The sequence below is a fragment of the Podarcis bocagei genome (assembly GCF_964188305.1).
Source record: "Podarcis bocagei genome assembly, chromosome: 6".
NCBI classification, from domain to species: domain Eukaryota; kingdom Metazoa; phylum Chordata; class Lepidosauria; order Squamata; family Lacertidae; genus Podarcis; species Podarcis bocagei.
The window spans coordinates 100,851,477-100,874,972 of record NC_138130.1 but is presented as its reverse complement, the minus strand read 5'-3'; the positions used below and the strand labels follow the sequence as shown (position 1 = coordinate 100,874,972).

The 23,496-nt window shown below is 46.2% G+C and overlaps 1 protein-coding gene and 1 long non-coding RNA gene across 6 annotated transcripts in view; one reads left to right on the top strand and one right to left on the bottom strand.

Annotated features, from left to right (window-relative positions):
• LOC308588838 overlaps window positions 1-23,496 on the bottom strand; it is a 407,342-nt gene that overhangs the window by 342,051 nt on the left and 41,795 nt on the right. The window lies entirely within an intron of this gene.
• Window positions 1-23,496, top strand: part of FCHSD2 (FCH and double SH3 domains 2) — a 153,246-nt gene that overhangs the window by 105,170 nt on the left and 24,580 nt on the right. For all 5 annotated transcript variants that reach the window (XM_081197350.1, XM_081197351.1, XM_081197347.1 and 2 more), the window contains exons 11-12: window positions 11,362-11,478; window positions 14,854-14,958. In XM_081197350.1, the coding sequence (XP_081053476.1) occupies window positions 11,362-11,478; window positions 14,854-14,958 (222 nt within the window). The remainder of the gene's footprint in view (window positions 1-11,361; window positions 11,479-14,853; window positions 14,959-23,496) is intronic.

Here is a 23,496-nt window from a genome sequence, read left to right as displayed (position 1 = left end):
AGAAACACACTGATGTGCTGTCCAAGAGTTTTGCAACCTCGCATACCCTTTTTAAGCCTTTCTTCAGCAGACAGGGAACACTGGATTGTGACCCAGGTGTGCTAAGGTGCGCTGAGTCAGGTGTGCTAAGCCTGTTAAAAGGAGTGGCCTCAAGTGCACATAGTTGCTTTGGACAACAGCAAAATTTAATGAGTGCTACCCCTTTTCAAGGGACGCGGGTGGCGCTGTGGCGTTAACCACTGAGCCTAGGGAGGTTGGCGGTTCGAATCCCCGCGATGGGGTGAGCTCCTGTTGCTCGGTCCCTGCTCCTGCCAACCTAGCAGTTTGAAAGCACTCCCAAAAGTGCAAGTAGATAAATAGGTACTGCTCCGGCGGGAAGGTAAACGGCGTTTCCGTGCGCTGCTCTGGTTTCGCCAGAAGTGGCTTAGTCCCGCTGGCCACATGACCCGGAAAAACTGTCTGTTGACAAACGTCAGCTCCCTCAGCTAGTAAAGTGAGATGAGTGCCGCAACCCCAGAGTCGTTCGCGACTGGCCTTAACTGTCAGGGGTCCTTTACCTTTCTACCCCTTTTCGAACATTCAGATCCCATGAGTGGTGGGAGATTGGGATTATACCAACCTACCCCACTCAAGGTGTATCTTCCTCACCCGATACTGCACATTCAACTTAATATATCCGTAGGGACCTTGGTGTCTAGAGCCCAGCACGAGTTCTTCCTGTTGGCCCCACACAAAACTGAGCTGTACAATAGATTGTATTCTATTCGTGCCATTCCCTATGTCCAACATGCAAATGTTGTATGGGGTGAATGCATGATGAAAGGTGAGGCCGGATCCCCTCCCACATGTAGGATTTGAGCAGTTGCACTGGTGGGTTAGAATTTGAAGCTTATTAAGACATCTGTTCATTTAGACACATTTTTAGAGTATGGTAGCAGAAGGTCTGGGACGTGGGTGGCGCTGTGGGTTAAACCACAGAGCCTAGGACTTGCTGATCAGAAGGTCGGCGGTTTGAATCCCTGTGATGGGGTGAACTCCCGTTGCTCGGTCCCTGCTCCTGCCAACCTAGCAGTTCGAAAGCACGTCAAAGTGCAAGTAGATAAATAGGTACCGCTCCGGTGGGAAGGTAAACGGCATTTCCATGCGCTGCTCTGCTTCGCCAGAAGTGGCTTAGTCATGCTGGCCACATGACCCGGAAGCTGTATGCCGGCTCCCTCGGCCAATAAAGCAAGATGAGCGCCGCAACCCCAGAGTCGACCACGACTGGACCTAATGGTCAGGGGTCCCTTTACCTTTACCTAGCGGAAGGTCTAATTAATCTTTGCAACTGTACAACAAAGCTCTGTAACCGATCCCAGTGTTTTCCTTGCCTTGTGTGTTTTCCTTGTTTGTGGTCAGCCCTTGCTTACTGCCCTTTTTTTAAGGTTTTAGGTCCTCAAAAAAAAATTATTTTATGTTGAGAATAATTCGTAAATACAGGGGAGGCTGGGAGGGGTTTTGCAAAAATTTATCGTGTTTTAAGAAATGGTTGATAATGGGAAATATTTTTTTTCCAAATCGTACTGTCTCCCCAAATATTTGCAGAGGTTCACATTAAGCAAATAGCTCACCAGGTGGCTAAAGAGCAATTTTCTGTGCTTCTTACACCAAGGTAATAGAAAGTTCCAATTTAAGCAAAGTGTAAGTTGTTGTTTTTTTTAAAGTCCTTTCTTTTTGCAGATTTTTGATAAACCATAGTTAGCAAGGGGGAAGGGATCTGGGTCTGCGTTGCATTAGGGGAAAGACAGATAAAAATGAGTAAGCCTTGTTAAAAACAACAAACTTGCCCTTGAAATTCAGGTGTTTTCTAACTTCATCCTCAACAAAAGATAAGTTAATTTTGTATCTCTGACTATCCCAGCACATTGTTTACATCAGGTCCAAGGGTATATAAAAGGCAGTGGGCTGAGTTTTCCCTGACTAACCATATTTGCCTAATTGTGTTTGCCTTGCAGTTCTAACTGGTGTGTGTGTGTGTATGTGTTTGTGTGTGTGTGTGTGTTTTGTCCTTGTGCAACCTTTGACATTCAGAGTTTTAATGCCGTTCAGCTGGTGGATATTGAGCCTTCACCTGTCAGTGCTCTGAGAATGACCTTAGTAGAGGTATATGGCAGCATCTGCTCTCACCATTTACTGTCTCGTGGTATTGCTGATATGCATGATGAAAAGGACTGTTATGGTGCAACCTGCTTCCATGCATAAAGTGACAAATGAATGCATAACGTGTTAAAAACCAGATTCCTACTGTCAAGATCTGAGAACTGAACTAAATTCTCGGAGGCCTGCTTAACTTTGCTGGACCAAACAGCGCACAACTTATAATAATTTGGAATTTTGAAGTGAGATGTCAATGTACCATCTGATATCTAGAGTAGCTTTACATAATCCTGTGACCAGAAGTGCCCCCTTCAGCACCATGTACCCTTCTGGGAAAGCGGAATAAAACTACCATACTCTTGATTTCAGTTAAACTAATTAAGATATTTATATGTCATTTTTCTGCCTTAATTGCTAAAGCGCCCGAGGCAGCATACTTCAGCAGCAGCAGCAGCAGCAGCAGCGAACAAATATTATTAAGATAGCAGAGAACAGCAGACAAAAATAATTCATCTGCTAGGACATCCTTCCCCAACCTGCTGCCCTCCAGATGAACTACAACTTCTGTCATCCCTGACCATTGCCCATGCTACCTGGGATCAGTGCGAGTTGTAGTGCAAAACATCTGGAGGGCACCAGATTGAGGAAGGCTGCCCAAGGGATTAAAATACCTTAAGCTGTGGCCAAAAGCCATCTTGAACAATAGTCATCGAGTGGTCCCTGGTGCAAGGTATTGCACAGAAAATGCCCTCTTAAGCACCCCGTTTAACTTCATCTTTGAAGGTACAGTGAGATACAGAAGGCCCCGTAATTAACTTGTCCTAATCTTCAAGGGACGTGGGTGGCGCTGTGGGTTAAACCACAGAGCCTAGGACTTGCTGATCAGAAGGTCAGCGGTTCAAATCCCCGTGACGGGGTGAGCTCCCGTTGCTCAGTCCCTGCTCCTGCCAACCTAGCAGTTCGAAAGCACGTCAAAGTGCAAGTAGATAAATAGGTACCGCTCCAGCGGGAAGCTAAACGGTGTTTCCATGTGCTGCTCTGGTTCGCCAGAAGCAGCTTAGTCATGCTGGCCACATGACCCAGAAGCTGTACGCCGGCTCCCTCGGCCAGTAAAGCAAGATGAGCGCCGCAACCCCAGAGTCGGACACGACTGGACCTAATGGTCAGGGGTCTCTTTAACTTTAATCTGAAGGGGCCGGGTAAAGGATTGGGTACAGAGCTCAGTTAGCCCCGCCCCCCAAAGATGCAGAAGCTTCAAACTATAGTGTAGGCTCCATTATTGAACCAGTACAAATGTATTCAGATACAGTACTTGAATTTTTTCTTTGGTTTTCATTATACTGAAGTTGACATAAAAGCAAGACAAGCCTTGTTTTGCTTTTCCAAAAACACGTGTCATAAAATTGGATCCAGGAAACTGATAGTGGGCTCCTTATTTCTATCAGTCCACGTAGCCAATGTTTCATTTTTGGCCATTTTACTTTCCTACTAAATTTCATCCCGCAAGTCAGTCTTTGGATAATACTCAAAACCAGGAAATCTATATTTTTCTATTCGTCAACAATCCTTGAAGTAGGGGTAAAAACATGCAACTGTTATGCATTTTAGTCACTTCATTTCCATTCTGTGTTGGAGCTGTTCGGCGCAAGTAGCTTTTTCATGGGATATGCATGATTATTTTCAATGGGCAAACTGTGCAGTGAACATTATGGAGTAATCTGCTGACCTGAACTAAAATCAAGACTTCCCCCCCCCCCCCGATCAACGACTAATTTTCAATCAAATAAATAGTTCAACAGAACTTGGGTGCCTCTTCCGAGAGAGGTTTCAGTTGCTTAACTGAAGCAGGGAGAGATAGGGGCATATGCAGTCTAACATTTAGACTTGGCAGGGGGTTGGACTCGATGGCCCTTGTGGTCTATTCCAACTCTATGATTCTATGATTTATAGCTATTCAACTGCTGTGTCATTTTTCTGCTTGGAATAATTCAGCATGTTTTCAGGGTGCGAGTGAGAAGCCGGCTGTCTCTTGGGAGGGTTAGTAAAGTCGCCTACCCAGTATAACACCTTCAGCCACCGAACACATGTAAAAGGGGGTCAGTAATAGAGGCAGGCGACTCTCTTGCTTCCAACAGAGAGTTGTTGCTTATTTTACCATACAGCTTCTCATCCAGCTCCCTGTACAACAGCAAGCAGAAGGTGAAATTTCAACACACAGCCATTCTCAACTTGCTGGATTATCCCAATCGCTTTGTACAGGGAAGGTGTATCCCCAGTTTACACTCCTACAAGATTATCCGCCAACATTTGTATAGTGCTGGGACCCGGTAAAGAATTGAGTACCTGCCCTGGTCACGTAAATTACTGGCTATGGAACATTGGGTTCCCACCCAACCGTCGTGCTACCCTTTGCAGGAGGATGGTAGATCACATTTGAATGTTGTGGTACAAAGCTGGTGGCTGAAGGAATCCAGGCTGAAGGAAAATTAGAAAGACTTTGTCTTGAGGCCGAGGTTGGGGAATTGGAGGGTGGAGGCATAGCAAACAACAGAAGGCAGTGGGAAGAGCAATGGAGGGGAACAAAAATGGGTGAGATCACAGGCTTAAAGGAGGTGGTTTTAACTTAGCAATGGGGTGAGTGGGGTTTGATCAAATTTTGTTAAAAGCAAATGGACTAAAATCAAATCCGGACCACAAAGCTGTCAGCAGGCAAGGTAAACTTCTTAATCAGAAGTTCCCCCAAACTGCAGTGCACAGAGAACTTACTATCAAGCTCACTAATGCATAGATAAGCATATTTGCAACAGCATGGCAAAATATAGGAGGAAATTTGCTAGCTCTTTATATTTCCTGATTGGAAATGGAGGCCCCTTCCTCAAACAGCATGTGATCCTGTGAGAAAATGCAATAAACAACTAAATCTACTGCCAAGATAATGGCCCCAAAGAGCTAAAACGTTTTTTTAAAAAGCAGTTCTTTCCTGTTTTTGCCAAGTTGCTGCCTGTGATATTATATTCTGTACATTGGAGGTTGACTGCGTTAACCTTGGGGTATTGCAAAATTCACACATGCCTGATTCATTCCAGCCAATATGCAGAGTGATGGTCAGTGCTGAAGTGTAGAATTCTAGCTGATACTAAATACTACAGGTTTTATTTATTTATTAAATTTATATCTCACCCTTCTTCTGAAAGGAACCCAGAACAGTGAACACCAAGTGATAAAGCAATAAGCCCATATTTAAAGCACCTTAAAAGCAATCCCGATACAGATTGGAAAAGATATTAGCTTAAAGCAGGCTTCCTCAACCTCAGCCCTCCAGATGTTTTGAGACTACAATTCCCATCATCCCTGACCACTGATCCTGCTAGCTAGGGATCATGGGAGTCGTAGGCCAAAAATATCAGGAGGGCCAAGGTTGGGGAAGCCTGGCTTAAAGGCTTGCTGAAAGAGGAAGGTGTTCAGTAAGCTGCAAGTCTCCTTGGAGTATTGGATCAGAATCCACAAGTTATTTCACATTCTGACCTAAAAGTGGGTCACACCAATGGCACCCCACAATTTTTTGGTGTGTTTTTTCCAGCAAGGGGGTGAAAGGGCTAAGGAAATAAAACATGCAGAAAGAAAGGCGAGTACAAAGAAACAAACGGTGAGTGTGTAGGTTAATTTCTTCTTGCAGATACTGTGGGACCCCAGGTCTGAAACGGTTGAAAACTATCACTCTCACCCTTTGAGAAAACCTGCCACAAATGAAAAACAGGACTGTAAAGTGAGAGCCATTCTTCTCTCCGAACTTCCTTTAGGGTTTTCCGAAACTCCTGGGAAGGCGGTGAATAGATAAGGCAGAACAAAAATAGTATTATTAACAAAGTTGGGTATTTGTGCAGGGGCATGAGTCACTTCATTCTGTGGGACCCAACAGGCTTGTGAACACCCCCATTTAGAAAGTGAACTTTTTTTCTTCTCCTCTTTGCAGTCTTCCTTAGACAATCAAGGAGTCTGTAGTTATGTGCCAAGAGCCTTTCAAAGATGCTTCTCTCCCCGTTCCCGCACCCCGCCTCGGAACTGGGGATGCTTTAACAGGAACCTTTCTTCTGCTTCTATTTAAACATCTGCACGTTGCATGTGAGAAGTGCTAGATTCTAACACAGCTGCTGTGGTAGTTGGCTTGTCTACACAGAACGAGGAATTGTTGGGAGTCTTTGTGCAAGTTTTCACACTGCGTGTGAGCGCTATTAACAGAAGAATACATTATCCCGCAGTGCCTTTCGAGACTCCTCTAAAGTAGAAACGGTACAGCGACTAGTCCTACAACTAAAGTAAAAATAAAATAAGCCACAATAAATCCAGACTGAAAACGAGAAAGAGGGGCATCAGGGTGGTAAATTCAACTGTGCCTTTTTAAAAGGCAGAAGTCTGTGAACCCTAAATCGTGCATATTCTCCTGCTCTCAGTGGTTGGGCCCTACAGTGGTGAGCTGTAGAAACCTCGCCCCATGTCTGTCCAAAGCAATGACTGAGTTGTTTTGTTGCACTTTGTGTATGGTAGCTGGCATGCAATAAATGCTCATTTCTGTTGGGAGTTTTCTGATTTTTACAATGATCAGCTAGGCATTCCCTTTGCAGCTCTAATGAGAGCCTAGCATGTTGCTGGTTTTTTTAGACTTTGAGCCGTTCCTCTCTCAGACTCCTCACTATTTATGAGAAAATAGGTGAGAAATCAGGTTTTCTCCTGAATAAGCAATCAAGCTTGCAACCCAGTCCATCAATACATATTTGACCCAGTCTTTCTGCCTTTCTGTAAGGCAGGTGCGGTGCTTCTGATGGGGAACAGAGTCTAGAGATTCTGAAATACAGGCTGTGGCCTGGTTGAGGTTGGGCTGAGCAACTTCGGACTGGTGGAATGCTCTTCTGTGCGCGCGCACACACACAAATAAATAAATAAAATCTGTGCAAATAGGAAAGTAGCTTGATAGGGAAATGGCTTGGCTAACATAAGAACATAGGGAGAGCCTGCTGTATCAGGCCAATGGCCCAGTGTAGTCCAGCATCCTGTTTTCACATTGGCCAACTAGATGCCTGTGGGAAACAAGGGAGAAGACTATAGGCAAAACCTATTGGTGTTTCGCAACTTTCCGACTAGTTGCAGGACCTTAGCCAGACCTAGCAGAGTAACGCAGAATCCACAGAAGCAATTGGCAACTTGGCTGCAGACAGGATAGACAAAGCAGGAAACAGGAACTTGTAGTTAGGTGTTTATTATATACAGTGGACTATTTACAGGAACAGAACAGAACACGGATCTTTAGCTAACTCTCTCATACACGACTCACAACTCTCAACCTCCAACTCCTACACTCAAACTCGTACTACTGAACTAACACATTCCAGTTAGTAGGCCGTTAATCATCACTCCCTTGAGAGAGCTTGACCAATCATGGAGCTGTCTCCATGCCTCTGTATCACCAGGCAGACTCACTCCTCCACATTGCCTTGGCTGTCTGCCAAACCCTAATTGACTCTGTGTGAGTAGCTGCACGTATTCAGATTCCCAACAAAGACCACCATCATTTTGGTGGCCCTTTTCTGAGCTTTTTACAACTCCACAATATCCTTTTTGAGATGAGACGACCAGAACTATACCCAAATGCAGTCGCACCATAGATTATAAATTGTGATATTGGCAGTTTTATTGAGGAGCGTTTCATTATGCAACCCTGACAAAGGCCCAGTTACTATTTGTAAGTTCTACACAATTGCCTGTAGTTCTTTGATCTAATCTGTTTGAGAATCAGTATGTTAGTTACTAACCTGGCTGGTAGTTGTCGGCTTGCAGTGGGTCCAGAGGCCAGCTGGCTAGCCCTAGCTGGGTCGTCTCCTTCCAGCCATCCCACTGCGAAGACCCATCCGCCTCTGCTCCGACGTAAATCAGCAACCCAGGCTTCAAAGCCAGGGCACACTATATTAGCAGAGCAAACTGCACACACAGAATAGGCGTGAGGCTTGTGGAAGTATACTACAACTACGAATTTATTAATCATAAATCAGGACAAAGAAACATGTCGTCTCTCTCTTTGTCTTCTCGGCAAAAGAATCAAAAGCAAAAGCTATACACGCGATGGAAGTTCGCAGCAAACTGTGCTGGAATGTAAACAGACATGTGACATGTAATAATCCCATGTTTGCTCCTTAAGGTGGAATGGAATTTTCCAACAGTTTTGTCAAGCAGCCAAGCTGGTCTTTGGCTGAAGATGCTGTTAATGTTCATATCTGGGATCCCTAAACAGCATCTCACATTACGTTATAATGTCGTGGTCCCCAGTTTAGATTCTACTTTAGTGCTCCAGGCACAATTTCTGGCTTCCCTTGTTGCTGTTTGAGCAAACCATGCCGTTTTTTGGCATCACTTCCTATCTCATGACGCCTGTCCATTCCCCTGCCTCCTTTTTTGATAGACAGTTATTCTACCACTTCTTAGGAGTAACACTCTTTTCAGGTAGGGTTCATCTGGCTAGATGGTTGCGCCACGGGACGGCTGATATTGTGCCATTTTGTGTACTTGAGTGCTCTCTTTTGCTTTCAAAGGCTGAAGGGTTTTTCAGAGCGCTTTCGCTGCAAGTCTCAAGGCAGAAAGTGAATCTATAATTAGCTCCGCTTTTTGGACTGTTGTTTGTCCTTTCAGGCCAAAATGGGGGAGGGTTTGTTTTCTTCCTCCTGGATGGAGTTGGAACTAAGATCCCGTAATAAACATTGGCACCATCTCAGCAAATACACATCCCTGCTGGAATTCAGTTAGTGTGGCTGAAGCCTATATGAGCTTGTAGCCCACGCAAAAAAAGAGGGGCATTTCAAGAACTGTTGGAATTCTTACGTCAAGCAGCCCACAGCTGAATAACAATGGAATAGACCATTATGTGTCCTGTGTTTCGAGGCAGAAACACGTTGTTCCTAGCAAGTGAGCTGGCACAACATACCAGATTAGGCCATACCCACCAAAGTTTTCCCTGGAGCTGGAGAAATTTTCCTCATGGTGCACAAGACGTGTGATTGGTTGGTTGAAATAAATGGTCCAGCAAAATCTATAATCTTACAGAATAATAGGATTGATGAGCAAATCATGCAATTTTCTTGGTGGGACACTTCAAATAACCCAAGAATCTTACGGCGCTGAACCAATGTGTTGGCATTATGGCAACTGAATACCGTCCATTCCAGCAGAAACAACCAGCACAGCTACCCTTCAGGAAATGTATTGGCATGGTTTCTATTTTATTTCAGAGACAAGCCGTATTTTCTTTGGCAGCTGACACTCAAAAGTGGCACACATCCTTTGTCGGCATCCGTCTGTCTTAAGAGTGTGCCTCTTAAGTGACAGCACTGAACTAGATGAACCCAAAGGTCTGACTTGTGGCTTCCTATGTAGGTGGTGAGAGAACTGAAGTCTTCTACAGTCTGGCCCCTTCTCCCAACATCAGGGTCTTTTCCAGGGAGTCTTCTCTTCTCAGGAGGTGGCCAACGTATTGGAGCCTCAGCTTCAGGATCTGTCCTTCCAGTGAGCACTCAGGGCTGATTTCCTTAAGAATGGATAGGTTTGATCTTCTTGCAGTCCATGGGACTCTCAAGAGTCTCCTCCAGCACCAGAATTCAAAACTATCCATTCTTCAGTGATCCCTGGACAAAGACAACAGGTATAAAACATTAAGAAAAATTAATTAGTGGAACAACAGGGACACTAGTTGAAAGTCACCAGAAATACCCAAACTACCCTAGTGATGCAATGGGTCCATGTGTCTGGCTGTTAACCAGAAGGGTGGTAGTTCAAGCCCACCCAGGGATGGCTGTGGGCTGGATTACTTCATTGCAGGGGATTGTACTAGATGACCCCCCTCCAACTCTGCAATCCTATGATTCTATCAATTTAGTTCTGAGACCTTTTTTTTTTTAAGGAATAAAAATATCTGCCTGGTACTGAAAATATAAAAAGCAAGCCTCCCTGGCCAGGAGTGGGGGGGGGGGGGAGAGAGAGAGATCCACTGGTGGGGTGGATAAGTGTGGGAAATGTCCGCTCCCCAGCTTCCTGCTACTGGGGCACCTTGCGGGAGGGCATCATCCGACAACATCTGTTGCTTAGGGGAGATTTCTTATAGAACCTTTAAAGAGGAGACTGGAGGCATTCGTAAGTGTAGTTTGAAGGATTAAAGTGGCTGGCTCTTCGATTTTCCCCCAATAGACGTAAAAGTCCCTATTCACGGGGAAGGAGGTAATGGGCACAATCTTCCTGCTTTAGAAGAACGTGCTTTTTTTGCATCTCTGCAAGATGCTCTGATGAAAGAGAAGGGAGGAAACCAGCAACTGTTACAGTGGAGGGGATTGCCTCTCCTCAACTTCTGGACCACTTGTACTTTATATGCTTCTTTGGATGATGGAGACCTTTTCCGTTCTGTGACGTGCAGGAGCTCAGGGTTGAATGCATATCCCTTTATCATCCAGCCCACCCCAAACACCCCTGCTGTCGGCTTTTGCAAAACGGGGTTGTCCCATCATAGGACCGTTGCCTGTGATGCGAGAACCGTCCTGTAATGGTGCAAGTAAAGCATTGCATGCGCTTGTCAGCTGCTGGAAATTTCTGGGGTGGGAGTGCGGATCAATACCTTGCTTTTGCCTCGATTAAATGCATGGGCTAGTTTGGTAAGTATTCAGGGTCTTTGTGAAATCATCTTTTGTCCATGTGTTCACCAATCTCGTGAAAGCTTATGAAACATTGGGAAACGCAATGCAGAATAAAGTTTAGATCTCAGCCCCCAAATTCCCTCTTTGCCTGAGGCATTTTGTCTGCTCTTTGTTTAGTTCCTCTGCTTCAGAAATTTATCGTATTAAAGATAATTCATTTTCACTTTACAGCAGCCTCTTTTTTTAAAAAAAAAGAAAGAAAACAACCCGATCTTGCTTTTGAAAAGCATTAAAGAGCAAATTACACTGGTTACAGTTTTTTCATTTCCCCCATGACAAAACTCATGGACAGACGGCAGGGCTTTTTCTGTATTTGAAATTTGCTTGTTATGTTCGGCTTCATATAACAAGAATCTGGGAAAAGCCCTTTTGCGAAGTCTTGTAAGTGAGTTAAATAACATTTTTCGGATGGCTACATAAACGAGGATGTCACAGGTGGGAAGGCCAGACCCAGGAAATCCCCTCACTCACTTTCCTTTCTTGTATGTGTGTGTTTCAGAGTAGACAACTGGAATCTGAGACCGGAACGACAGAAGAGCACAGTCTGAACAAGGAAGCCCGAAAATGGGCCACGCGTGTGGCGAGAGAGCACAAAAACATTATTCACAGTCAACGGGTGGGTTGAAAACAAATAAGATTATTGGCGGCTTCTTACCTGTCCTGTTAATCCAGCCACCTTGGTGAAGGATTACACCACTCATATTCCATTTCACAGCATCTGTCATTCCATGAGGAAAGGAGACAGCTTCCTTGGTATACCCTATTTTTCGCTCCATAAGGCGTGCCAGACCATAGGGCGCACCTAGTTTTTAGAGGGGGAAATCAAGAAAAAAAATCTTATTTCCCCCCCAGCCCCAAAGAGCAGCGGACAGCCTGTGCACAGCCTGTCCGCTTCTCCCAGAGCTCCTCTTTAGCCGTGCGCAACCTCTCACTGCCAGAGGGGTTGCGCGCGGCTATGGCACAAGCCAAGACAGCGAGCGGGATGGATCCCGCTCACTGTCTTTGCTTCCTCTTTAGCTGCACGCAACCTCTCCAGCCAGGAGAGACTGCGTGGGGCTAAAGAAGCCATAGCTGCGTGCAGCCTCTCCCTGCCGGAAGGGCTGCTTGCGGCTATCCCTGAAGTCTTCGGAGCGCAGCACAAGTTCCCGCTGCGCTCTGGAGGCTTCGGGTTCCTTTTGCTGAAACCGGGAGAGCAAGACTCTCCTGGCTTCAGCAAAAGGAACCTGAAGCCTCCAGAACGCAGCGGGAACTCACGCTGCGCTCCAAAGGCTTCAGGCGGCTATCCCTGAAGCCTGGAGAGCAAGAGGGGTCGGTGCGCACTGATGCTTCTCGCTCTCCAGGCTTCAGTGAAAGCAACACGAAGCCTCCAGAGCATGGAGGGAGCGCTCCCTATGCGCTTCGGAGGCTTCGCATTGCTATCGCTGAAACCAAGGAGCCTGCATTCACTCCATAGGACACACACACATTTCCCCTTAACTTTTGGAGGGGGAAAAGTGTGTCCTATAGAGCGAAAAATACGGTATATATTCCATCCTATGGCATCCCACGTAACTCTGGCTTTGGCCTTGTTTGCACTGAGTTATTTGTTCCACATTGTCCCAGTAAATCACCTTGTTCTTCAAAGTGCTTTAACTGGGATGTGTGATAATTAACACATGATAATTACTCTCAGTCATGTTGGCCATGTTTTAAAGGGGCTTGCCTTTGCCAGAGTTGTCTCTTTTGTTTATTAGTTGTGTGCTGCCACACTACACTGCAACGTTACCTTGCCAAGATGTTTCGTTTTTAAGGGCAGTCCAAATTAGAGGTCTCTGGTTCATTTGCAAATCTATGTCCTTGTCAGTTCGCACCAGGAAGGCCTATATGACATTTAGGATTCTGAGAGGTGGTTCTCCTTCTGGTTTTTCAATCCCCTAATTTGTGTAGCTTCCAAGTAGCTTCAGGAAACATTACATGGCACTACCTGTATGCACCGCTGAGGAAAAAAGGTAGTTCTCCAAATATGCAAAGCAGTAGCTTTATACTGGTATAAATCTCAATTCTATTCGGACTCTTCTATGTGCTGTTACACACACATTTGTTTTAAAAACAAGCCTACAAGGTTTGGTTTTTATGTAAGCAAGACAACATGGGTAAAAGCTTGTACCTGAGAGGACATAGAATTGGAAACAAATAAATACTTCCCTCAATGTATCGTCATCTTCTATGTCTTCCTTCAGTTGTCCTTACCTTACAAGTCTGTCATTTAAAATAATCCTTATTTATTTTACAAAATTTATTTTAACGGCTTGCATACTGCTCATTCAAAGACCTCGTAAGCCACCAACAATAAGAGAGCAATTCACATCGCAAATAATTGACCCAGGTGCGCTCCTGCACTCTTTCCATAAATCGTTTACATTTGCAGACATCTATTTTTATATATTCATGGTACTGGAACCACACCTCTTTTCCTACATTTAAGGCTGCACTTTTGTCAATTTTTGTTTGCATTTTGTTTGAGAAGCAAGCAGAGACACTGCCCATATCTGAGCAATTGTATTTGAGTGGAAATGTCCAGATCAAAGGGTTATATCCTTAATTCTCCTTTCCTCCCTCTTCTCCCCAAGGGGGTGGGCAGGGAAAATCTTGGTACTCTGTAGCATGGCTGTGACATTGCTGTTTAAATTTATAAACAAAGCCAGCTGAGTGAGACAGTTACCAAGTTTCTTCCTTTCTTTTCCTCCTGATCTCTTGGAAAGACACCAGTCAGAGTAGGAAAAGTGCACGGCTTGGAACGTCCACCCTTACAGCATTAGAAATCAGAGCAAGCTCCGGCTCTTTTAGTTGTTTGTGCTGTGAGTTGTGGTTTGCATAAAATACAAACTCTGTTCGGTTCAACACGGGCAAAGGCACCGCTGTCTTAAGCAACCATGATGAGATGTGTGGACCTAGATCTGGGTTCAAATGCGAATGTGTAAAGTGAGCAGCATTAAGGGCTACGTGTCTGGTTTATTATTATTATTATTATTATTATTATTATTATTATTATTATTATTATCATTTATTTGTATCCCACCCTCCCCAGCCAAGGCCAGGCTCAGAGCGGCTAACATCATAACAACACAATATGCATAAAAACAGACATCAATTAATTAAAATGCCTCTTAACATTATAGAATCATAGAATCATAGAGTTGGAAGAGACCACAAGGGCCATCAAGTCCAACCCCCTGCCAAGCAGGAAACACCATCACAGCACTCCTGACATATGGTTGTCAAGCCTCTGCTTAAAGACCTCCAAAGTAGGAGACTCCACCACACTCCTTGGCAGCAAATTCCACTGTCGAACAGCTCTTACTGTCAGGAAGTTCTTCCTAATGTTTAGGTGGAATCTTCTTTCTTGTAGTTTGGATCCATTGCTCCGTGTCCGCTTCTCTGGAGCAGCAGAAAACAACCTTTCTCCCTCCTCTATGTGACATCCTTTTATATATTTGAACATGGCTATCATATCACCCCTTAACCTCCTCTTCTCCAGGCTAAACATGCCCAGCTCCCTTAGCCGTTCCTCATAAGGCATCGTTTCCAGGCCTTTGACCATTTTGGTTGCCCTCCTCTGGACATGTTCCAGTTTGTCAGTGTCCATTAATTCAGACAAGTTAAAATCTGGGCAGGTGGCAATTATCAGGTTGGAATTGAGAGTGGTTGATACTTGCCAGGGCCAACTGTTTCCACTGATCATACAAGGACCTGTGAGCGGGTTGGGGGCCTCCTTCGGGCTCGTTTTATACAAAGGGAAGTAAATCAAACTGCATAAGGGAGAGCAGCAAAGAATTCTCTTCTTCCCATTTGTGGCTGTTTGTAAATCAGGATGGCGGTCCGCCTGTTAAAGCCTTGCAAAGGAAGAGCTTCTGCGCGAGGTTTGAAGCGGCGCTTCAGATCCCTTCCAGAAACAACAGTTCAATTAAAAACACACCAAATGTTTTCCCCCTCCCCTTCCTGTTTTTGGCAGACTCTGGAAGAATTAGAATGCCACGGGTCTGTGGTGTCTGAGCAGAGCCGAGCAGAACTGGAACAGAAGATAGACGAAGCGAGAGAGAACATCCGCAAAGCCGAGGTGAGAGGAATGTTAGCTCCAGCCTTATCTCTGATGGTTTAGGGCAGTGGCTCAGATTGCAGCAGCTAGTGGGTCGTCTTGCACCAGCGGTACATTATTTTTTTTAGCAGTTTTCTCGTTGTGTGTGCAGCAGCTTAAAACATGCAAAAGGGTTCCTAAAATCTGTTTTAGATTGATAAAATGCAGAATAAACATGAGGCTGTGAGGAGAGGAAATAGCTCTCTTCCCCCCCAACCCCCCCCCCCCAAAAAACTGGGCAGTGTTGTGTTAAGGGTATGGTCACTGATTCAAGACACCTGTTGGCAAAAACAAGAACTGATGTTGCCAGGTTTCTTGGCTGAATGGGCTGCAGTAATTAAAGCAGCCAAGGGGAGGACTTCAATTACGTCAGTGATGTTAACTCCCAGGTAGTTTTGACAACTCCTCCATCTCCAACTCCTTGAAAGATTCCATCAACGGTGTCTCCGAAATTTTTTACACATGCCTTGGGAAGACAGGCGAACTAATGCCAGTGTACTGGAAGAAGCAAAGATCACCAATGTTGAAGCAATGATTCTTCAACATCAACTTTGTTGGACTGGTCATGTTGTGTTGATGCCTGATGATCATCTTCCAAAGCAACTACTCTATTCCAAACTTAAAAATGGAAAGAGTAATGCTGGTGGTCAACAAAGGAGGTTCAAAGACTCTCTCTGGGCAAATCTTTAAAAATGTAGTATAAACACCAACAACTGGGAAACACTGGCCTGCGAGTTCTCCAATTGGAGAACAGCCTTTACCAAAGGGGCTTTGAAGACACTCGAACTCAGGACACAAGGTGCTAAGAGGAAGGCACGCTTGGTAAATCCACACTGTGATCAACTCCCGCCTGGAAACCAATGTCCCCACTATGGAAGGGTGTGTGGATCCAGAATTGGCCTCCACAGTCACTTACGGACTGATTGTTAAAACTGTGTCTATGGAAGACAATCTTACTCGGCTATGAGTGATCGCCAAAGAAGAAGATTGGGTACAAATTGCTACTGGAAAGGAAACTTTTTTAAAAAAAAAAAAACTTCCCCATGCTTTACCACCTAACATTTATCTGAGTCGAGTCTGTGTCTTGCCAGTAACAGTTCTCTTTTAACTGATCCTCAGTCATGCTTCGCATGTGTCGTCCTCTCTGAAATCCTGCAGCCTTTGTCTGTGTGTGTGTTGCATCTCAGTGCCTGGGCCTATCTTTCAGCCTCCTGGTGTTGGCATATTTTTTGCTCCTAACTTTTCACCTCAGTGCTGACGTTTGCCTGGTTTTCAGCACATATTAATAGAGTCTAAAATTAACCTAGTCTGTTTTGGGGAGAAAATGAGGAAATCAATGAGAAAATGATTTCACACCTTCAGTAAGGCAAAGCAGCTGCTGCTGGCATGTGCCTTAGTGCAGAAAACCTTTGTGAGGGAGGAGGAGAGTGCGAAAGTATTGAATGTTGACTTTTCCCCTCAAAAAAGAACGTAAGGGCCCTGCTTGGAACAGACCAAAGAATCTGGTTCCACATGCTGCCAAGAAGCCCATAAGCAGGTCAGAAAACAAGGATTTATTTTTACTGTTTTTGCAAATTGTGAACATCCACCATGCCTCTGTTTCTTTTCTCTTTTTTTGTTGGCATCTGTCTGTCTCGAGACACAATGCAGTGCACCAAAGTCAAACTACTGGAGAATCACAGCGACTGCTGTGGCTGCAGAGACTGGTAGCTCCTAACTGCTGCCTCCTGCGTTGTTTTTGCTGCTTTAACAGCACGAAAGCCACCTCTCTGGAATTCAAGCCTGGACAGTGTGTCTGGAGGTCCTGGGCTTCCCACACAATGACCCACCTCTTGGCCGCACTGATGAGGTCCAAAGGAGAGCAGGACATTTGGCACCAGCTTGGCTGCAGGAGTTGCTGGAAGGAGGCCTACAAGGCACCATCCAACCATCTTAGGGACTCCACTCTGGATTTGTGTAGTTGACTCCTTAGCCTTTTCTTCTCCCAAAGATGTTCCATAAGGCAGTCGGTATGGATTTTTCCTCTGGGTTTACTCCCATAGCCTTTCTCAGGAATGGGTATAGCTGCAAGGCAGCAGAGGTTTAGCTTCAGAGTTTTCCTTCTCCTAGGTGGGCTCCCGTCCGAGGTTGATGGGCCCCATCTGCCCCACATTTCCCTCTACAGCTCGTGCAGAAACCACCTTCTTGACTGTGGGATCCACTCTTGGTCTCATCCACTCAATCTGCCTGTCTTCACATGCAGGGAAAGTCCCTAACTCACTGAGGGTTTGAGACCCTCACCTGGTTTAGCTGGTCAGTCGAACCTCTCTTCAATACATTACTGCTTTTTATCTTCCAGTGTAGATCATGGTTTCTGTGGCAGCCCCTTTTTGTTGCATGAGTTTTGGGAGTGTTTGCCTCCCATGTACAATGATAAAAATGCTGTGTGCTGAGTAAACCTTATTTGTGTTATAATAAATGGGTTTCCACCAAAGCTGTCATGGGTTACCTGCTAACTTGTGGAACAAGTAAATATTTGTAAGGGGAAATGGCTGGAAAAATCCACTACAGCACTTGCAAAACAGCTGCTAGTAGCTGTTTATAGTTGTACTTTATTTCGTTTCTGCATAGTGCTGTTTTTCTGCATGGATCTGCTCAGACAAAATAATGAACTGTCCTGCTTTTTGTGAAGTACTTTGCTTCCCATAGTTTAATATTTAGGCAAACCCAGGCTTAACAGAATTTCAGGTGTTATTTTTCTGCTAGTAAATCATCTCCTAGGAATGTTCAACTGAGTCATGTTACTGGTCAATTATGTTCAGAGACGCACATGCCTAAAATTAGATGTCCAGTCTCACCAAAGCCATAATACTGCTTTTATGAAATCTGCTTTTAAAACATTCCGAAGAGCCTTGCTGCATTAAGTAGCTAAAAATGATGTGCTCACCTGTACATTGATGAGGGAATGTTGCTTTGCCAAGCTTCTTTGATCAGAAGCTGAGGAGTAGCGTCGGGTTAATTGCCTTGGCTATGTTGATTTTTCACTAAATTCCAGAATATAATGACAGTTAACATTTCCTGTGAATGGTGACCTTCACCAAACTTGGATACAAATTATAGCATCGATGCAAAAGTAACTAAACTAACATCACCCACCAGATTATAGAAGGCCTGGCAAAATCTTGCCTGGAGACTGCTTTTTAAAAAACAAACATCCCCTGTTTCTGCTTACGCATAAGTATATATTGTACAACATTCACTTAGCAATCTTGTGTGTATCCGTATATTTTAATAAATCACTAAGTGCAGGAAGCCAGTTCATGGGTTTTTTTCCAGATAATCACTTCAGAAAACTGAAGAGCTCTGCTGTGCTGTTCTATCCCTGCTCCGGCTTCTGGAAGTTATCCGTGTAGCTTTTGCAGACATCAGCATCTCTTTCCAGCTCTGGGAAACAATTTCCCCTCTCCTGAACATTTGCCATCGCATATCTGCCCCACAGCACTGCTGGGACAGGCCTCCAGCACCTATTTTGCTGTTTTGTGCTGATGTGCTGGAATAGACAATGGAATATTGTGTCCTAAGGACTTGAATCAGCTGGTGCAGTAGTTTTTAGCCTTCACTTGCAATGCAGGGTTGGGTCAACCTGCAGTCCTCAGCCTAATTCCAAACGCAGCCTGCAAATGATTGGTTCAGGCTTGTGGCAGCAGCAGCAGCTTGTCCCTCGACCCCACAGCTTGCTGGGCAGGAAGGTAAAGGGACCCCTGACCATTAGGTCCAGTCGTGACCGACTCTGGGGTTGCGGTGCTCATCTCGCTTTATGGCCGAGGGAGCTGGCGTACAGCTTCTGGGTCATGTGGCCAGCAGGACTAAGCCGCTTCTGGCGAACCAGAGCAGCGCACGGAAACGCCGTTTACCTTCCCGCCGGAGTGGTACCTATTTATCTACTTGCACTTTGACTTGCTTTTGAAGTGCTAGGTTGGCAGGAGCAGGGACCGAGCAACGGGAGCGCACCCCGTCGCAGGGAATCGAACTGCCGACCTACCGATCGGCAAGTCCTAGGCTCTGTGGTTTAACCTTTAGCGCCACCCGCGTCCCCTGGGCAGGAAGGTAGAGATGTGGAAAGACAAGGGTGTGGGGACACACTGGCCACTGTGATCTATGGCAGGTTACCCTCCAGGAAAGACCCTCTACAGAAGAAAGGTTGCTGCTGTTGTTCTATTATCCTTAGTCTTTTCCACTGAAACCTCTGAGGAGACCCAAAACTGCAAGGAGCTTTGCTGTATCGGGTTATGCAGTAGCAAGGTGAATAATAGATTTTATGAAAGCCCATTTGTGTAGGGGGGGGGGGAGAGGCCACCTTATTGCAAGTCAGGTCGGTCCATCTAGCCCAGTTCTGTTTGCACTGATAGGCAGTGATTCCCAGGGGTTTCAGGTGAGGCTTTTCCCAGCCCTGCCTGGGGATACCTGGGATTAAACCTGGGACCGGCAGAGCAGGTGGTCGGCTGCTGAGCTGCAGCCTCCCCCCCATGACCGATCTTTTCCCACAAGGCGCAACCGCTGTGGATTATTTGGGACAAATTCTGGCATTTGTGCAGAGCAAAGGCAAGCACTGCCAGTGCTCCAGGTGGATGGAGTGCAAGCCCAAGGAGAAGTAGTGGAATCTTCTGCAAAGTGCAGGGGAGCCCATGGAAAGTGCATTGGGGTTATTGGAAAGGACTGTAGCTCACTGCTAGAGGACACGCTTTACGTGAAAAAGTCCTCAGGTTCAGTTTCCATGTAAAGGTAAAGGTAAAGGGACCCCTGACCATTAGGTCCAGTCATGGCCAACTCTGGGGTTGCGGTGCTCATCTAGCTTTACTGGCCGAGGGAGCCGGCGTACAGCTTCTGGGTCATGTGGCCAGCATGACTAAGCCGCTTCTGGCACACCAGAGCAGCGCACGGAAACGCCGTTTACCTTCCCGCCAGAGCAGTACCTATTTATCTACTTGCACTCTGACGTGCTTTCGAACTGCTAGGTTGGCAGGAGCAGGGACCAAGCAATGGGAGCTCACCCCGTCGCGGGGATTCAAACATCCGACCTTCTGATCGGCAAGCTCTAGGCTCAGTGGTTTAACCCACAGCGCCACCCAGGTAGTTCTGGAGAATTCTGGTTCCTGAAACTCTGGAGAACTGCTGTCAACTAATTCAGTTGACAGTACTGAACTAGATGAACCCAAAGGTCTGACTTGTGGCTTCCTATGTAGATGGTGTAAAAAGCAGAGACATCACCTTGCTGACAAAGGTCTGTCTAGTTAAAGCTACGGTTCTCCCAGTAGTGATATATGGAAGTGAGAGCTGGACCATAAAGAAGGCTGATCGCCGAAGAATAGATGCTTTTGAATTCTGGTGCTGGAGGAGACTCTTGAGAGTCCCATGGACTGCAAGAAGATCAAACCTCTCCATTCCGGAGGAAATCAGCCCTGAGTGCTCACTGGAAGGCCAGATCGTGAAGCTGAGGTCCAATACTTTGGCCACCTCATGAGAAGAGAAGACTCCCTGGAAAAGACCCTGATGTTGGGAAAGATGGAGGGCACAAGGAGAAGGGGACGAGAGAGGACGAGATGGTGGGACAGTGTTCTCAAAGCTACCAGCATGAGTTTGACCAAACTGCGGGAGGCAGTGGAAGACAGGAGTGCCTGGCGTGCTCTGGTCCACAGGGTCACGAAGAGTCGGAAACGACTAAACAACAACAAATGTAGATGGTGAGAGAACTGAAGTCTTCTACAGTCTGGCCCTAAGGAGGTGACAGAACTGACGGTAGCTCACTATGCCTTGTTTGCAAAGCATTTTGAGGATAAAGTTGCTTGCATCCACTGGGACCTTGGCTCCATTGTTTCAGCAGATGAACCTGAACCAGTCCAGAGCACTGTCTAGTCGTATTACATTACATTAGTAAGGCTCAAAGGCATGGACAAGGTGCTTTCATCGGTCAGGATGACTGCATGCCCTTGCTTCAGCTGGTAGCCCAGCTGCGCCCCTCTCTGGACAGGGATAGGCTAACATCCTCTGAAGACAGTTCAGAAACTTCAGCTGGTGCAGAATTCAGCAGCCAGGTTGCTCACCGGGTTAAGACGGTTTGAGTATATAACGCCAATCCTGGCCCAACTACACTGGCTGCCAATTAGTTTTCAAAGCCCAATTAAAAGTCCTGGTTTTGACCTATAAAGGCTTAAATGGCACAGGACCACAATATGTCAAGGACCCATATGAACCTACCTGGACCCTGAGATCATTCATTCTTCATGTGCCTCCTCCAGGAGAGGTCTGGAAGGTGACCTTTTCTGTGGTGGCTCCCTGCTTGTGGAATGCTTTCCCTAGGGAAGCTCACCTGGTGCCTTCATTGCATATCTTTAGGTGCCAGGCAAAAGCATTACTCTTCTCCCAGGCCTTTGGCTAATTAAATGATCTATGGGCTTTTAAAGTGGGGAGGAAGATATTGGTTTTGATTGTGACTATGGTATGTATTTTTCAGCTTTTAAAAATGCAAACAGTCCTGTGATCCTCAGATAAAGGGCAATATAATTTTTACAACAACAATATTCCTTGGCACATAGGTTGGTGTAGAAAAGATTACCTGAGGATAGAAAGTTGTGACAAATAGTGTGTTAAACTAGGGCTTTAGGAAATCAGACTGGGGAGGTCTAATTTCTTGTAGACAATGAAATTCAGTTTTTGATTTTGATTGTAAGTGGAAGAGGGTAGACTAGAAATGCTGAAGGAGACTCTCCCCACCCCTTTGCGAGCTCATTCTCCTCTTACTTCATGAGAGGTTCAAAGTAATTATTAATGTTACAAGTTCTGTCCAAAAATGTTTCATCTTAACAGGTTAGGATGCAATGTAACTATTGTTACTGTTTTTCTTTCCTTCTGGAACATATTTTTCTGCTTCTGTTGCAAACTCATGATTCTGAGAATTATGCTGACAGGAAAGGACAGTTTAGACGGTTTCCTTGTAACGTGCTTCATTGTTTTAACTCGTTACCCTGAGGCTTGCTTAATAACAGGAAAGAGGGACAGGCCCCATATTAGACCAGTGTGGGCTCACCTTGAGCTGGCTGTGCAATCTCTAATCTTCTGGTCCGAATTCAGGATGCTGATACCAGGGCTGTCTTAAGCATATGCGGCGCTGGGGTACAAAGATCTGCCTGGTGCCCCCTCCCCGGTTGCCAAGTCCCAGGCGCGCAGCAGGGCAGAGCCAGCCAGCCGCCTCAGCATCTCACTGGCTCAGTCGCCCCAAACTCACGGCACCGAGATGCCCGCAACAGAAGAGTCCTCCGTGGCGCTCCAGCCGATGGGCAGGCTCTTCCCCAGACTCAACTCTCGGGCCCCGGACTCTCAGCCTGGTGCCCCTGAGAGCCCAGCACCCGGGTGCCCCACACCCCTAGAGCATATGGGTAAGACGGCCCTGGCTGATACTTCCCTTTAAAGCAAGTTTGGGGAAACTGTGACCCACCAGAGTCATTGGGTCGCAGTTCCCACCTCACTGATCGTTGGCCAAGCTTGGCAGGGGCTGGTGGGAGTTGGAGTCTTAGTAACATTTAGATGGGCACAGATACCCCCCCCCTTGCTTTAAAGCTTTAACTGGCCATGTTCTGATATATTTAAAGGGTGTGCCTTCACCAGTATGATCCTTCCCACTATTTGAGATCTGAGGATGCATCTGTGTTCAGGCTTGCTCTGCTGGAGCATGCGGCGGGCAGCGCTTTATCTGTGGTTGTTCCCACGCTCTGGGTTGCCATCTTCAGTGAGAGACGTGGGTGACCTCACAGTTTTTTAGCTTTAAGTGGAGACTGTTTCTTTTTTTAAACAATTCTGCTGCCAACATGACGGCTTCCGCTGGTGGAGCTTGCATTTTTACACTGGGGTTTTATACTGATTGTGCCACTTTGTAAGGGGTGTTTAAAACTGTGTTTCTGTGGTGGAAGTGCGTTGGTTCTTCCTCACCTGAGGTACCACTTCTCCTAGTAGATTATCAGTCTTGCGCATGCACAGAAGAGACCGGCCACGTTCTCAGCCTGCGGCAGCTCCCCTTAACATGTTCCATGCTGTGCTATCTTACCGGATCCTTGTTTCCTCTTCCTGCCTTTGATTGGATCCTCGGTGTCAGGGGACTGCCTGGGAAGGGAGGCAGAGGGGCAGTTGGGATACAGGGGCCCTCCGAAAATCTTGCGAAGCAGTTCCTATTCCTGCGGTGGGGAAATCCACACCTCCAGTGGGGAAGAGGGGAAGGGACCAGAGGATGCTGCTGGGAGCCCCAGCGCCGCACCTCAACAGTCTGAGGGTGGGGAAAGCCACACCTCCTGGGTAAAGGGCTAGGGGAAAGGGCTAGAGGATGCTGCTGGGAGCCTCAGCACCACTCCTGGCCAAGCCAGCCAGGAGAGAAGCACGCCTCTTCCGTCGCCCACCTTGCGCAGAGGTGTAAAACGCAAAGAAGGAAGGAAAAGGCTGGGGGTGACTAAGCTCTTATGTTGGGGGAGGACCCAGAAACGACCACCCCCGGAT